The 17,300-nt window shown below is 33.7% G+C and overlaps 1 protein-coding gene across 4 annotated transcripts in view; it reads left to right on the top strand.

The window, feature by feature from the left end:
• Window positions 1-17,300, top strand: part of SOS1 (SOS Ras/Rac guanine nucleotide exchange factor 1) — a 275,229-nt gene that overhangs the window by 191,205 nt on the left and 66,724 nt on the right. For all 4 annotated transcript variants that reach the window (XM_077134036.1, XM_077134035.1, XM_077134034.1 and 1 more), the window contains 4 exons: window positions 3,438-3,569; window positions 5,600-5,764; window positions 7,678-7,887; window positions 11,199-11,342. In XM_077134036.1, the coding sequence (XP_076990151.1) occupies window positions 3,438-3,569; window positions 5,600-5,764; window positions 7,678-7,887; window positions 11,199-11,342 (651 nt within the window). The remainder of the gene's footprint in view (window positions 1-3,437; window positions 3,570-5,599; window positions 5,765-7,677; window positions 7,888-11,198; window positions 11,343-17,300) is intronic.

The raw sequence follows: 17,300 nt of genomic DNA, 5'->3' as shown, positions 1-17,300 counted from the left end.
ATAATACATATGAGTGGAATTTTGTTTTATTGATGTGGCTAATATTCACTAATCCATGCCACCAATATTTGATGGTCTATCATCTGTCAGGCAGTGTTCCAAATGAATAAGCAAGTATATGTAAGTTCTCTGAATATACAGAGGAGGGATATATGTTCCTTGGCCTTGTTGGTTCAAATTAATTCAGGTGTTTAAAAAATAGTGTATAAAAAAATGTTCAATCTTGTCTATTTCTACCTCTTGTATAAGAAGTATCATTTTCTACACGTAATGTTTTGAGAATAGAAGCAAAAAATATGTTACTGCCTCTATGAAGTAAGTTTTCTGGTGATGTGTTAGTATGCCCTTGATCCTCTTTAAAAATTTCATAACAGTTTGGTTTTTTCTCTGTGATAAATTCCTGGCAAAGTGAGGTCTTGTCCTTTCGTAATTTTATTTTTACTTTTTGTTTTTTTTGGCATGGGCAGGCACCGGGAATTGAACCCGGGTGTCTGGCATGGCAGGTGAGAACTCTGCCTGCTGAGCCACTGTGGCCCGCATTTTTTCTTTATTTCTGTCTGATTGTCTAGAATGATTCCCATTTTTTAATGTCTTTCCTTTTTCCCTTTCTGGTCTATATGTGTCCTGCATTTAACAAACTTTGGCTTCTTAGCATACTGCTACATTTTCTTCCCATTAACTCTGAAAGAGGAGCACAAAGCTCTTTGAACTCTTTAAACTTTTTTTTTTTTTAATCAGAGACTTATCCTAACGTTTTAAAAATCTTTCCTTTTTTATCCCATTTCCTTGGTGTCCTAAAGAATCTTATGATTTCTAATAAGTTTTCATTAGCACTTAGATTTTCCAAGTAATTCTCCCATATTTTCTATCTTTGTCAACAAATAAGTTTCTCCCACACATTCTAAGCTTTTATTACCCCAATTCAAAAGCATGTATTGGTCTGAAGTTTTTCACTAAAATGCACAGGTAAGAATTTTCATAAGGTCTTAGAATATGTGTTGGAATTAATCTTCATTATTTATGTAAACCCCTTTATTATGTAGAAAGAAAAGACAAGAGTCTTTTCTAATAAGAGGCAGAGTTGAATCTCAAACCTAGCTCTTTATCTCATTTATTTTTCCCAAAGCTTCTAGTTATAAATCAAGATGGAGTTTCTCATTTAAAACAAACAAAATTAGTAATGTTGAAATGATCAGTGCAATAGAATTCTAACTCATGAATCTTTCATTGATCGTTCCTCCTTGGGCTTCTTTTAAAATAATATATATAATAATTATGAAAGAAATTTTAATTTGCTACAAGGTTATAATTAAATTTGCCACTATAAGAGATAAAGTAATTATTTTAGTTTGTCCTTTCCATGTTCAGGGCACCTTTTTGATCCTACATATTTACTCTTTGGTAATTTGATTCCAATAATCCACTAAGTAAGTTTAAAATGGGCTGTTTTTATTCATTCTTTTCCTTTTCTTTTGTCCTGATTTTCTTTCCCCTTCTTTCCTTTCTCAAAACAGTGCATAAATTTGAAATGGGATGGATAAACTGAGATGGGTAGGGGTTGCTAATCTATTTTCTTTTTATCCCTCTTTAACCCCTGCCTACAGTTCACCTCCATCACTGGTGCCTTTTTTTAAAAATAAAAAAACACGTATCTTTAAATCTATTTAGAATTGTCAGGTTGTGTTCACCTTTGTTCCTCTTCTATTCTCAGTATCCACCTGGTGTTTTTTACATTCCAGGTTATGACCCATTATATTAAGCCATGAAATCAGTTCAGTGTACTGTCAAACCAATAGGTTTTCAATGAAGTAGAATAGAAAATATCGAGATATTGTACATAATAAGGGCAGGTTTTGTTTTATGAAACTGTGCTTTAGTTTTGTGTGTGTGTGTGTGTAATGTAAAATGTATTGAGAATTTATTTCTTACCATGAATTGAGATTTAAAAATAAAAAGCCATACGTTATTAGGTTTGTACCATGGCTGTACTTCTTCAGTTAACCCAGGGTTAAACCCATCACTGTGAAAAATTTCTTTGGAAACCATAGTAAAGGTAGTCCTATCTCTCTTGTCATTTTTGGATGAACAAGTCTATAGAACTGACTTGGAAAAAAGGGAAAGAATTTTCATTTCAGATACTCCTTTCCACCCTCCTTTCCCCACCTGCCTGCCATGCTCCCACGATATTTTGGACCTTTGTATTTATTACCTTTATTATATAAAAGTGGTATCCTGGAAAATAGCATTTCAATGTGACATTTGAAAAAGTATAAAAACCCTTTTTTAACTAAAATAATTTCTTTCAATACATCTCTAATTCTATTCATTAGAATTAGAATGATTACTTCTTTGATTTGTACTTGATTTAGCCTTGACCATAGAAGAGAATTTTTTTGATTGAATCTATGTGTTCCCTTTTTCCAGAGTATAATATGGCAGTCATTTTTATTTTCCATTTTAATAGCAAATGACAAAATTTTTAATTTAAATATATAATCAGGAAGGATGTTTGATTTTTTTTTTTAGTTTTTTTTTTGGCATGCAGACATCCACTTTAAATGTATTAAAAATGATTTAATAGCGACCTCTACTGGTTTTAATTATGGTATCTTGCAAGTGGATTTTAAAAACTTGAATGGATGAAAGAAATTTTGTTTGAAGTGAAATACATTGGTAAATTAAGGTAAAGAAATTCAACTGTTGCGTTAACATGAGTTCTTTCACTTTCAATAGCAATTTTAACAAGATAATTTCTAGAAAATAAACGGTATTTTGTTTAAACTTAATGACACATTAATGATAAACCACAGAGTATTAAAATTGCCATTAGCAATGTAAACCTTTGATTTCCATGAATTGTAACAGTTTGAAGTCAAGTACCTTTGAATGACAGAAAAAGAAAAAAGTTCTAGAGGTTTCATTTGCAAAATACTACTTGTTCTCTTAAGTGGTATTGAAAGTAAATACATGAACATTGGATTTAGATATTTGCCTTTTGAACTTCCATCTTGTTCTTTGAAATTGTATAAGAGTAATATGTTTAAAATTGCTTTTCCTACTCCTTCTTGTCAGTTTTATCTCCGTCAAATTGTAAATCAGGACGTGATTGCTCCCACTAGATAATACAAGGTTATATTTAGTTGCGTAATTGCCTAAGAAACAAATACATTGGTATTGAAAGTTTTTTCTTAGCGTAAGTATGTTTGTGGGTAAATTATACTGCATGTGAAAAGCTCTGCTTTTGGTATTCTTTGATTTTAAAAGTCAATTGTAAGCATGCACGGTGGTTCATTGGTAGAAAGCTGGCCTGCCATGTAGGAGACCGGCTTTGATTCCCGGCCCATGCACACACAGATACAACAACAAAAAAGTCAGTTGTAATGAAGAGCACTATTTAATACATTTGTTGCTTAGTTTTTATTTTCCTATTTTCTAAGGAACGTGTTCAAAAAAGTTTCCCTCATCCAATTGATAAATGGGCAATAGCTGATGCCCAGTCGGCTATTGAAAAGAAGAAGCGAAGAAACCCTTTATCTCTCCCAGTAGAAAAAATTCATCCTTTACTAAAGGTAAAGCTGAAATACTGCCTTCTTGCCTTTTAAGAGCAAAATAAAACCCACAGTTTTCAAACAGTAGGAATATATTTCATGGATAATAGAATTAACTGAAGAATAAAATTCTCTAATTTTACTTCTGGAGATTCCTGTGGTAGGGAGGGATATTATAATAGTAGGAAAGTATAAATCAGGCAACACGATTTAAAGTAATTTTATACCAGCAGTAATAATGAAGCAATATGAAAAGACTAAGGGAAGTTATTATGGATTTTGTTTATCTCATGTGTTGCTAGAACCATGAAGAGAATTTATAAAACTCCTTTCTTGCAGATTAGACCTAAGTGTCCCCATAAATCCTCCAGGCAATAATATTTTTTGTAGGGACCTCTGTGAGACTGCCACAGAGCAATGTGTAATTTTTGGTTAGACAAAAATTCCTTAAAGATCATCTAAAATATCCTGTCTTACTTGTCATATAAAATAGGCAGTCATCAGTTGTATGACATAAGTAGAAAGAATATCTGCTGAAAACTCTTCTAATACTATTCCTATTTTATTTAATACAGCAGATTACTGACAAGCTTTCATAAAAATATATAGGTATTATAATACTTAGAACCTTAATAATGCTTTTAGATATCGGTAACTTTGTATTTACTATAATATTTAGCAAAATGTTGATTTTTATTACTCGACAAAGTTTTTGTTTTTATCTAGTTTGAGGATGATAACTGAGACTGAAAGAGATTAAGTAACTTTTCCAACTTCACAATGCTAAGTGACAGTGTTCAGAAATCTAGGTCTGCTTGATCTTGTCCAAAAGGATGACTTTTAAAGCTATCAAGAGGCTATGTTTTGTGTTTTGTGTTTTGTGTTTTTTTGAACTTTTTTTATTGTGTAATTTAACATATATACAAAGTAAAAAAATAAAAAAGCAGTAGTTTCCAAAGCACTCTTCAAAAAGTGGTTATAGGACAGATCCCAGAGTTTGTCATGGGCTACCATATTATCAAGAGCCTATGTTTTACATTTGGTCATTTAATTAGAAATAACTGCCTTTCTTTTACTGCCCAATGTAAGAAAATAAGTGCAAGTTATGAAAAATCACTAATTTATTAGTGATTGCATACTTCTTTATAATTCTGTTTTTATAAGCTATATATTAAATTATATTTTAAGAGAACTAAGTGAGATGTGTGCCTGCTTATATCAATGATGCTAAATTTTTATTTTATGATCTAATTCTGGATATCATTTCAATTTATTAATATATCCATATCACTATATATTTGATGTTTTTTACATATCCTAAAATGGAAATGCAGTCTGTCCCCAGCTTATAAGTTGCTTCTTATTTCAAAGTTGTTTCTTTTCTGCTTTCTAATTGGATTATTTAGAAAATAAAATTTGTTTTCTTATAGGACTTGGTCAGCCCCATAAAAGCCCATAATCTCTTTGTCATATAGTAATAGAACTATTTAAAGTGCTCTTAATAAAAACAGTTATTCAATAGGACATAGCATGCATTTTTTTTCCTACAGAAAGAACCAGGGATACCAGGAATATTCAACTAGGGTTTTGGCGAGCCCAATTCCCCGGAAAAAAGGATAGAAGTATAAAGCCAGTAGATATTACCAGATATCAATAATAAAATTCACGTTCTGTGTAAGAGAAAAACTATCTTCTCACAGTTACTTCAGATATTTTGAATTAGGAAACAATGAATATTTGCCCATCTGTCCTAAATGTGGACTTTTTTTTTACCCTTTGCTTTATAGATTAGGGATTATCTATTTAGTACTCTAAACTTCTCAAGTATTTGACAGGATCAGAGGTAATTTTGCCCTATTTTTTCTTAGATTACATTCCTAGATAGCGATACATTTATTATTCATAGTTGAACCACTTAAAATTGTATGTGCTTAATAATAATAGGCCTCAATGAAAATTAAGCTAAGTTGCATACGTGGTTTACATTTTTATTAAGTGTGTTCAATTTACTGCATATGATGTCCAAATATGCTTTTCTTTTAATTTTGCAGGAGGTCCTAGGTTATAAAATTGATCACCAGGTTTCTGTTTACATAGTAGCAGTATTAGAATACATTTCTGCAGACATTTTAAAGCTGGTGGGGAATTATGTACGAAATATACGGCATTATGAAATTACAGAACAAGATATTAAAGTGGCAATGTGTGCTGATAAGGTAAGAGACTGAGCTCCTATATGTTTTGTTTTTAAATTTTTATTCATAACTTATTAGTTGCTAACAGACTATTCAGGCAGAATAAAATTTTGTATTATGTGTTAAGGGATATTTCTAGTGATCTAATTCTAAGTTTTCCAGATATCATATTATAGAAACAGAGTATTAGATTAGAGACATAGTTTTAAAATATGTTTAAACAAGTCATGTGTTGTTTTTTTCTTTTATGTGTTGCTGCAACTAGGGTCAATATCAGTAATAATCTCTTCATGGTGACGTTCGTAAAGTTTTATTCACTTTGGAAGAGCTAGACTTTTATAAATTTATTTGAAAATGTAAATATTCTAAGCTTTTGGGAGTTTTTTTCCAATACCTAGGTTTCTCTAGATACTATTTATATGGTTTTGCTATGATAATATTAAGAGCAAACAGTAGTTGTTGAAAGTTAAGCATATGGGTGGGCCACGGTGGCTCAGCAGGCAGAATGCTTGCCTGCGATGCCAGAGAACCCAGGTTTGATTCCTGGTAACTGCACATGAGAAAAAAAAAAAGAAAAAGAAACTTAAACCTATGGCTTATATCATTTATGGCTTACAATACCTTTTTAAGGTAGATTCTCTCATTATCTACGTTTTACAAAAAAGGAAACTGAAGTTTAGAGAGATTAAGGAATTTGTCTAGAATGTTTTTTTAAGTTTCAAAGTCTGGACTTGAACTCCAGATCTGTGTCTAAAGCTCTTGGTCATTGTACTGTACTGCTTCAGTATTTTCATTTTATGGTAAAAAATTAGCAGAAGAAAACATTTTGTGCTGAAACATTTCATTCCTTTTTTTAAAAAAAACTATATTCTTATTGATTTGGAACATTCTCTCTGATTATTGTATCTATTTATTTATGTTTTAGTATTTATTCTTTCAGATGTGAACATATACAGTAAAAGTCACCTGATCTGAAGTGTTTCAGATGTTGATATTTTGCGTGATCAATATTTGTTTTTTATAACTATTTTAAATAAATATAAAATATCTGATATTGTTTAATGAATCAGAAAAAAAATTTTAATACCTCCTATGTGTCCACACAGGGAGAAAATACAAGAGAAGTATTAAGACAAGGCTCAGAGTTGATGAAGTCATATTTAATATTCATGAGACAAGCAGAAAGTAGTATAAGATAAAATATCATTTATTGTGTTTTAGGGATAATGATTTTGCAGAAGTTCACAGAGGGGGAAAGATGAGTTTCAGTAAGAATAATAATAGACTTCTTGGAGAAAAGAAAGACTATTTTGATCCATCTCCCATCGATAAAGGCAAAGAGGACAAACAGGCTATAAGTATTACCGTAAACATAAGTGGTGAGGCCAGAGAATAAGGTAATGCTAGCAAAGGCATGATAGGACAGAGGAAACCAAGTCAAAGTGAGGAATTCAAGACAGGATTTGAAGGCAAATTCGAAGTAATTGCTAAAAGAAAGAGACAGCAAGTACCCATATTGATAGAGGACTTGGAGTAGGTAGTTTGTGACGCCAGATAGAGAATTTTATATTTAAAATGTTATGGAGATGGTGGTAGCAGTATATCCAAGAAGAGATATTCTGTGGGCATTTGAAAATCATACCAGAGCACAATTATTTAATAAAACTACAGAATTCTGAATCCTGATCATTTAAAACTATTCCCTTTGGTTTCAAATTACATATTGTTGTTCTCTTTCAATTTTCATTATTTATATATGGCAAAATACGATTTTAAATTAACAGAATTAAATTCTGAATTAATAAGTTAATTTATAATCAGTTGAACTATGTGTGTCTTTTATCATTAAGAGCTGTTATTCCTAGGGCATTTAACTTCAAATTTCACTATAGATCTTATATTTTATTATATTTTTTATGTCTCTGACCATATAGGTATTGATGGATATGTTTCATCAAGATGTAGAAGATATAAATATATTATCTTTAACCGATGAAGAGCCTTCCACCTCAGGAGAGCAAACTTATTATGATTTAGTAAAAGCATTTATGGCAGAAATTCGACAATATATAAGGGAACTAAATCTAATTATAAAAGTTTTTAGAGAGCCCTTTGTCTCCAATTCAAAATTGTTTTCAGCTAATGTAAGTATCATTGATTATATGTATATCACTGCATGTGTTGTGAATTTGTATGGTTTAGGATGGCTGAATTTGTATTGTTTAGGATGGCTAATTGTTACTTTCTTTCTTTTTTAAATTATGGGACTTAATTCCTAATGCCTCTGATCACAAATAAAGTGGTACAACAGTTTCAAGAAATTAAACTTCAGAAATTAGAAGACAAAATCTGAACTAGAGTGTAAGCAAAAGTGTATTCACAGAATCCTCTATGTGTACTGCAAAGAGAAAAGCTTAATTCTTGTTTAGGTGGAGGACATTTTTGTTTATTTTGACTCAAGTCTTTGTATTAACATTTCATTAGTGCCAACTGTATTGTCAGCACCACGCTTGGCATTGGGAAGTGAAACAGTTCTTGCCCTCAAGAAGTTCTTTGAGACAGATGTAAATTTAAACTGAAACTGCAATATACTGCAGTAATTACCATAATAATAGAATGATTAGTCTTATTAAGAGTACAAAGGAGGGAAGCAATAACATTGAAACTTAGAGAAGCTATTACTGATCTTACAGCAGTAATTGAATCTATAAATCAATTTGGGTAGAATTGACATCTTAACTATAGTTAGTATTCCAATCCATGAGCATGGTTTGTCCTCCCATTTTTTATGTCTTCCTTGATTTCTCTTAGCAATATTTTGTAGTTTTCTGTGATTAGGTCTTTTATGTCCTAGGTTAAATTTATTCTAAATATTTTATTATTTTGGTTGCTATTGCTGTTGTTTCACGTTGCTTTTGAGAATGTAAACTGGTATAAACATTTAAGAAAATAGTTTGGCAGTCTCCTATAACATTAAATATAAACTGACCACACTACGCAGCAATTTTAGCCACCTCACCCCCATGAAAACATGTTTGTAGAAAACTTGTTTATAAATTTTCACAGCAGCTTTATCTGTAATAGGCAGAAATTTGTAAATAAAGCTAAATACCCATTAGCAGGTGAATAGATTTACAAAGTGTGTATAGTCATACAATGGAATTGTATTACTATGCAGCAATAAAAAGGACTGAAGTAGTTCTACCTGCAATAACAGTGTTCAATTTTAAAAACATTATGAGGAAAAGAAACTAGAAATAAAAGTGTACATATGATTCCATCTAATATGCTAATGACAGAAAGCAGATCCTGATTTCCTGGGGGCTAGGGATTAACTGGGTTGGGGCACAAGAAAACATTTCAGGGTAAGGGAAATGTTCTGTATCTTGATTATGGTAGAGTTTACAAAGGCGAATAAATATTTAAAAACTAATTTTAAAATTTACATTTAAAATAGGTGAATTTTTAGAACATGGACCATATCTAAATACAGTTGACTTAACAAAAATATGTCACCAATAAAAATAATCAAATCAAATTGTAGTAATCATATTATTACTTTTTTCAGTTATCTAGGCAATTTTTTTAAGTTAAATTGACATGTTCATTGTTGTAAGAGTATGGCAAACTGTTATTCCCATGTGCTGTTGATGGGCGGGTCAAGTAGGATACCCTTTTTTAGAAAATGTCCATCAAAATTTAAATACATGCTCCAGGACAAATACATGTCTTTTCTAGAAATCTCACCTAAAGCAAACCCGCAGAAGTCACAAGTTGTTGTATTGACCATTCTTATTTGGTTATCTATTTATAATAAAACTAAGATAATAGAAGAGTAGAATGAATGAATGAATGAATGAATGAAATAAAAGGGGACTATATGGGATCATATATGGATTCTTTGTTACTGCTGGGTAGAACCAGAGCCTGGCATGCTAGTAGAAGGCCTGGTCAAGAGAAAAGCTAAGGCACATAGGAAGGTACATATAAAGCACTTCTGCTACGTACCAAAGTGTGATTGTCTTAAGGAAAATTATTGTGTGATTAAACTAACCACATTTTTCATACAACACTAATTGTACCTGAAAGAATGATGGGCAAATTACAGTAATTCAGGTTTGAGTACTGTCAGATATTTTCTCAAAAAATGAATGACTTGGGGAGAAAAATGAATAAAGTGAGCCTGTCACTTCAAGGAAAACTGGCAATATTTGTTGCCAGTGATAAAATTTGAGCCTTCTAGTGAAATTAGGATTTTGAAAAAGTTGTGTCCTCTCACATGACTGGCAGTGATGTTAACGGATTTGGGTTTTTGTTATTGTATTGTGAAATGTGTTGACACTTGAAGATCTGCAGAATTCACTGGACTGATATTTTCCAACTGACCAATGCATGACATTACAATGCATGGTAAAAAAAAAAAATCCATTCGAAGTTCAAATTAGATGAAAGGATTTTAATGTAACAGCACAAAATTGATGTTTCTGATTATACATTACAACTAATCTTTAAGAAACTGTCATTTGTTGAGTTTTGGGTAATATCAAAAAAGAATATATATATTCCATTTGTATGGAATATCGAGAATATCCAGAATAGGCAAATTCATAGAGACAGAAAGTAGATTAGTAGTCACCAGAGGCAATGAGGAAAAGGAGTGGGGAATAATGCTAATGGGTACAGTTTGTTTTGGGGGTGTGAAAATGATCTGTAGTTAGATACTGGTGATAGTTGTACAACTGAATGAATATACTGGAAACCATTGACCTTGTATACTTTCAAAGTGTAAATTTTATGGTATCTGAATTATAGCTCTAGAAAAAAGGGATATCCACAATTACTTGAAAAGATTACTAAAATACCCCTCCCTTCCCAACTACGTATCTATGCCCGAAGTTCTTCATATACTTCAACTAAAACAGTGTACCACAACAGGTTGAATGCAGAAATAAATGTGAAAATCCAACTGCCATCTATTAAGCGAGGTTTTAAAAATTTGCAAAAAAATGTTAAAATCGCCATTCTTCTTACTAAATGTTTTTGTTGTTTTAGAAAAATGTGTAGTTACTTACATTAAAATGCTATATATGCTAATGCATAGTAATGTATTGTTTTTAAATTTCTCAGTTTTAATTTATAATTTGGCAGATATCAGTAGTTATGAGCAAAAGTTCTTTGGAGTCCTCCATAAATAAGAGTATGAAGGGGACCTGAGACCAAAAAGTTTGAGAACCACTGAACTAGTGCAGTGTATTTTCAAATTATATATTGTTGCACATTGCACATAATTGTGAAAGGAATTTTTGAATTGTCCTTTATTTATATGTGTAAGTTGTTAAAATTTCTCATTATTTATCATGTGAAGTTTTGTGATTATAAAATGACTTTTGGCTCAAAATTTGTTTTATATTGTTATACAACCTAACTGAATTAATGTGTTCCCCCCCCCCAACAGGATGTAGAAAATATATTTAGTCGTATAGTAGACATACATGAACTTAGTATAAAATTACTGGGCCATATAGAAGATACTGTAGAAATGACAGATGAAGGCAGTCCTCATCCATTAGTAGGAAGCTGTTTTGAAGACTTAGCAGAGGTAAGTACTTCAGTTTTATTTATAGACACACACATACACACACACACACACACACACACACACATATCAGCATAAAAGCCTATATTTGAATTAAAATTGGAATCTCATTTTTTGTTTCCAACCTAATGTCATAATACTAGCTGCTAGTTATTCATTTGTATAGCCCTTTCCACACAGTGTCATTGTCCACATTTGTTTTTATTATCTTATTACAGAAAAGGTGGTCTCTTGTCCATCATAGAGAAGCACATTATACAGTGGGGAGACATTTACATCTGACACTCAGTGGCCTGTTCTAAAATATCATATAAAAAGGCTAAGGAAAGTCAAATATATTATAATCTAACAATGAAGAGGGCATAAGATTTGGCTCTGGTGTCAGATACCTGTGTACCCATCAAAACTTTTTGCTACTTATTAGCTGTTTGATGATAGACAAGTTACATAACTTCTCTGGGCCTCTGTATATCTGTATATTTAACTTCTCTAAACCTCTGTATATCTGTAAAATGAGTATAATAATAGTACTGAGGATTTTTGTGAAGATTAAGTAAAATAGCACAGCTGAAATATTTGACCTCCTGGCACACAATAAATGACTCAATATATGTTAGGTGCAGTATTATTTAGAATAGGAAGAGTGTACTGAATAGGAAAATCAAGTCCAGGGCCTAGATGGTTCAGATATCATAGGTTAGAAAAAGTGGTAACTGTCTACTTGGATATTTCAAATGCTAAAATTTATGGATTATTTCAAGTAAGTAAACGTGACACAAATTCGTAGATGTCTAGGTCTTGGCTGTTCTCACTCTAAAACCCACTATATCTTTTATTACAACAGAAGGTTTCACTTACAAATGATAGTTTTATAGTGTGGCCATATACAAATTAAGACTTCAAGGCAAAATAGTATGGTAAGTTCAAGCTTTACCACTGCTCCTCCTCTCTTACTCCAAACACATACAAGTAATAAAGTATAAAAGGAAAGAAATGGAGTATGCATAGCTATAGTCAAAAACAACCTGAGAAATCGAATAGATTACAGAGTCCTGAGTTCTGATAGCTGAATATTTGGCTCTTTGTATTCTAAATGTGTTCCATGAAAGCCAGAGCAAGGTTTCTTGCTCAAACTCCCCATTTGTAACAGGATTCTGGGAAATTTGCTGATCTGCTGTTTAACGTAAGGTTTTATAGAAAGTTGTAAGCTTGAGGAGGTAGGGACACAAAAACACTGCCTACATCAATAACTCAACAAAGTTTCCCATGATGTTATGCCAGTATGATCAGAGCCTGAGGCCCCCAAAATCATTTTAAGGTCAGGTTCTCGTCTGGGGTGGTCACGAAGGGATGGAAAAGGGAAAGGGAAACCAAAAATTAAAAGCCTCCCACTAAGAAGCCCATAATATAAAATGCACATATGATGATAGCTAACAAAATCAACAATTAGATCATGAATTCACACCAAATGAAATTAATTTTATGCAGTTGATACGCAAAGACTTTAAAAGAAGTCTGTTTAGGATCGATCCTCAAGAGATAAATGAAAGCATATGATTCAAATAAAAAAGACATTGTAAAACAAAACTAGGCAGGAAGTAAAGGAGAGCAGGTAGATATCAAAAGAAACAATTAGATGTTTGGAATTAGATATACAGACACTGAAATAAAAATTCATAATGTAATGCTTGCCTGGACCCAGTTAAAGGATAATATTAATGAATCGGAAGATAGAATTGAGAATTCAGTAAGAATGTGACACAGAAATAAAGAATAATAAAAGACTAGTTAAAAAAAGTGAAGGCTACTATTTAGAGGCTTTAATATACATCTAATATGAGTTCCAGAAGAAGAAAATGGTGGAGAAGCAATATTTAAAGAGATAACAATTGAGAAACCTTAAGAAATAAAGACATGAGTTAAGTAAACCTACGGCTGAAAACATTGTAGAGTTATAGAATATCAAGAGTAAAGAAAAATTTCTTAAACACAGAAAAGTTATATAACTTAGTAAAGTTATATGAACAGCTTTGATTAGTTTGTTCCAAAGTCTGTGTCTCCTCTGGTGTTTTAATTTGGTCATTAGACTGGGCTGTATCTGGCTGCATCTTCATATGGTTAGTGATCTTCTGTTGTCTTTGTGGCATGTAAATATCTTGATAGGGTCACTTTGGGTGTTGATTTCCTTTAGTAGTATAAAGCTTTGTATTTGCAAGACGGGTCTGGAGCAGGATAGGGGACGTGGAGAGAGGCACAACAGCGCACTGTCGGGTTGCGGTGCAGGTATATGCATACGTGGGGGACTCTACGCTGGTACCTTTGAGCATGGGACGCAGGTCATGGGGTTGTGGACCTGCCGTCGCCATGGGGGCGAGGTGCGGCTCAGGCAGGCCTTGGAGCACAGGAGCAGGGTGCGCATGGGGGCCACAGAGATAGGGCGCAGCAGGAGGCTGATGGGGCTGAGCAGATATGCTGGCTGCTACGTGGGCAGAATGCGGGGGGGCCACATGAAGCGTGTGGTCATGAGTGTCAAGGCTTGGAGTAGTGAGCACAGAATTTGGGGCACAGGAAGTTTGGGGTGCGGGTGTGTCCTTATGCAGGGGGAGGAGTCCAGGAAATCCGGGATGCGATGTGTGAGTGTGTAGGTGCAGAGCATAGGTCACGGTGGTTGTAGGATGTGTCAGGGGTGGGTGATGACAGGTGGGTGGAGCCCTGGCATGGGTCAACAGGTGAAGTGGTGGGGTAGGGTTCTCCCTTCTGCAGGCAGAGGCTACGTGGCACCGATGTGCCTAAGAGCACTGTCAGTGTGAGAGAAGGGCATCTGTGGTGTGCAGGGGTCAACAGATCCATGCACAGAGACATGGATACCTGGCTGGGAGGATGTATGTGGCTGTGCCCATGGGTGGATCGGGGTCAGGGCCCTGGTTTGCATTGGTCTGGGGGTGAGGGCCCTGTTGCCTGCGTGGACTAGGGAAGGGTGTGGCTGGTATGTGCAGGTTAGCGCTTGCCCGGAACTAGGGGGAGGGAGTGGCTAGAGTGGGCGCATGCGTGTGCATGTGGCTTGGTGGGGGCAGGGGCCGGATGCTGATGTGCGGGTTTACAGAACTGGGGTCCTGCGCAGGGTTGAGTGACTGTATGAGCTGGATGTGGGCGTGGCCGGGGAATGAAGGTGAGCCCCTGCAGCCCAGATGTGAAGTAATTGCCTGCAGAGAGCAGGAAGTGGGAGATAGGGGTCGAGGGGCAGGCCGCTGTACGTGGGTCTCTAGAGGGTGGGGTGAGACTGTGCGCTTGCGCGGGAGAGGTGGGTTGGGCGGGGACAGGTTTGTGCGCATGTGCGGGATCCGGGTGGGGCAGGGTTGTGTGGGGAAGGCGGCCTAGTCGGGAGTGCTTGGAGCACGGTAGGGGGTAAGTGATGGGGTTCATGTGTGTGGGGTGTGGGGGGAGTCGCTGATCGAGGGATGGGGGTGGTGTGCGTGAGGGTAGCATGTTCTTGGATTGGTTTAGTTCCTAGTCTTCCTTTCCCTGTCCGTGCACTCCTGTGGGTCCCAGGCCTTCGTCTGGAAATGGACGAACTAGGATGTTTGCACTAACTGGCTGGTGTCCGGTTCTGTGTGTCTCAGTTCTGGTTTTTCAACCAGGGCCTCCCTGTGTGATGTAGAAAACCCTCCCATGTCATTTACACCTTAGAATCGCTCTCCTGGTCTTTTTTTCTGCCCCTTCTCTAGCTGTGCTTTGGAGCAAGGGTGGACTCACCTATCCTATTCCGCCATCTTCCCGGAACGGTGAAGTATTGAATTTTTTTAAAGCAGTTTTTTTTTGAAATTTAAAGGAAAGGTTAAACTAAAATTCTAGGCATCAATAACAAGATGTACAGTATGTAAAGTAAGCTTATATTCAGAAAGATTGACGTATACTGAATAACTTTAAAAGAAATTATGGATAGTTCTATTCGATTTTTTAAGCATTTAGTAACTTAGCATATGTACACTGATAAAACTTGCTTATTGACAGAGAGTAATTATAACACTCAATTTTTTAAAATCCAATTTATATAGCTTGCAAGAGACATACCTAAAACAAAACCACAAAAATAACTGAAATAAAGGGAGGGAAAAATCATAACATGTGAAAACAAATCAAAGGAAGCTAGTATATCAACATTAATATTAGATCTAATAATTTTTTCAGGAAAAAAAGACAGAGTAAAGAATTATCCTGTTAATAAAAAGGAAAATATCATGGAGCTATAATAATAACAAATCTGAGTACAATTGATTATAAAGCCTCAAAATCTAAGAAGTAAAAACTGGCAAAAGAAATGAAAAAATTTATATCATATATCTTAGAAGCAAGTTTTGATACATTTCTACTAGAAATTAATAGATGAAACATAGAAAAAAGTAATATTATGGAAAATTAGGATAATAAAATGAATAGGTTTAACTAATATATTTAATATAACACCCTGTGCTTAACAGTGACTACATTCTTTATGAGAGATGTTACATTTATAGACGTCTTTCACAGTATTAGATCACAAAGGTTTCAGATTTTAAATATCACACATAATATAATTTATGGCCATATGCAATTCAATTCATAATTATAGTAAACAGTTTTCAAAATGTGTGTTGATTTCCTAAATAGCTCATGGATTAAAGAAGCAACAGCAATGGAAATTGCGAAATATTTAAACTGAGGAAAAGCAAAAGTATATATCAAACCTTGTAAGATGCAGGTAAAGCAGTACATAAAGAGAAACTTACAGTTCCAAATATTTCTTTTTAAGATAAAAATAATTACAATTAAATTTAAGCGTTTTACCAAGAAAAAGAAAAGGTGACCAGATAAACCTAAGAGAATATAAGTAAGGAAGAAATAGAACAGATTTAGTGAACTCAAAAACAAATAGTAGATATAATAAAAACCTCTAGTAAGGGTGATCAAGGGAAGAGAAAGAAAAAATATATAGATATTAGGGACAAAAAGAAGATATAATTTCTAAGAAATTTTTTTAATCATAAAAACACCAAGGTACATTTCAAGTATTTTGAATACATGGATGAAATAATTTTAAAAATATCTAAAATAGCAAAATTGACTTAGAAATAGATGTTTTGATTTACTTAAAACCATAAAAAATTGAATATATTATCAAAATTGTATTTCCACAATTGAGGCATATACCAAGTGTTATAGATGAGTTTTCTCAGTCTTCAAGAAACAGTTGATCTTTTATTTTTAATAATTGTTTCAAAGAATAGGACATAGAACAGTTCAGTTTAGCAGGATTATATGTGTTATCAAAACTGGGTAAGGACAGTACAAGAAAAAAGCATGAACCACTCTCACATTAAGTACATGTAAAATCTTTTTTTAAAAAATTTGCAAAGCAACTTCAGCAGTTTATGATAACAGTAAAACATTGTGCCTAAGTATGATTTATCTTTAAAAATTTTAAGTGGTTTGAAATTTTTAAAAAATAGTATTCCGCCATAATAGGTTGAAATCTCAAGAATTTTTCAAAAAGTTTCATTCATGAATTTCTTAAACATGCTTGGCAAACTAGGAATAGAACTCTCTTGACCTTATAAAGGATGTGCATCAAAAAACTATAGCAGATACAATGCTTAATGAGTAAACTGTAGAAGTATTCAGACACTAGACAAGAATGCCCAATATCACCATTTGTATTCAGAGATACCAGTGCAGAAGGACAGAAAAAGGATAAAACTGTCCTATTTGTCACCAATATTATTAGTATATAGCAAATCAAAGAGAATCCATGTAGTATCAGAATTAATAAATTGAGTATAGTTGCTAGAAAAAGATCAATAAATAAAATGTTGGTAGCATTACTAGACTCAGTAATAGCCGATTGAATATATAATATTAAAGAGGAAACGTTCCACTCACTTTAGAAACAAGACTATAAGGTAATCGGAAATCAATCTAAAGATC

Source organism: Tamandua tetradactyla, chromosome 17, assembly GCF_023851605.1.
Source record: "Tamandua tetradactyla isolate mTamTet1 chromosome 17, mTamTet1.pri, whole genome shotgun sequence".
Taxonomy (NCBI): domain Eukaryota; kingdom Metazoa; phylum Chordata; class Mammalia; order Pilosa; family Myrmecophagidae; genus Tamandua; species Tamandua tetradactyla.
This window is presented reverse-complemented; position numbering and strand designations above follow the sequence as displayed.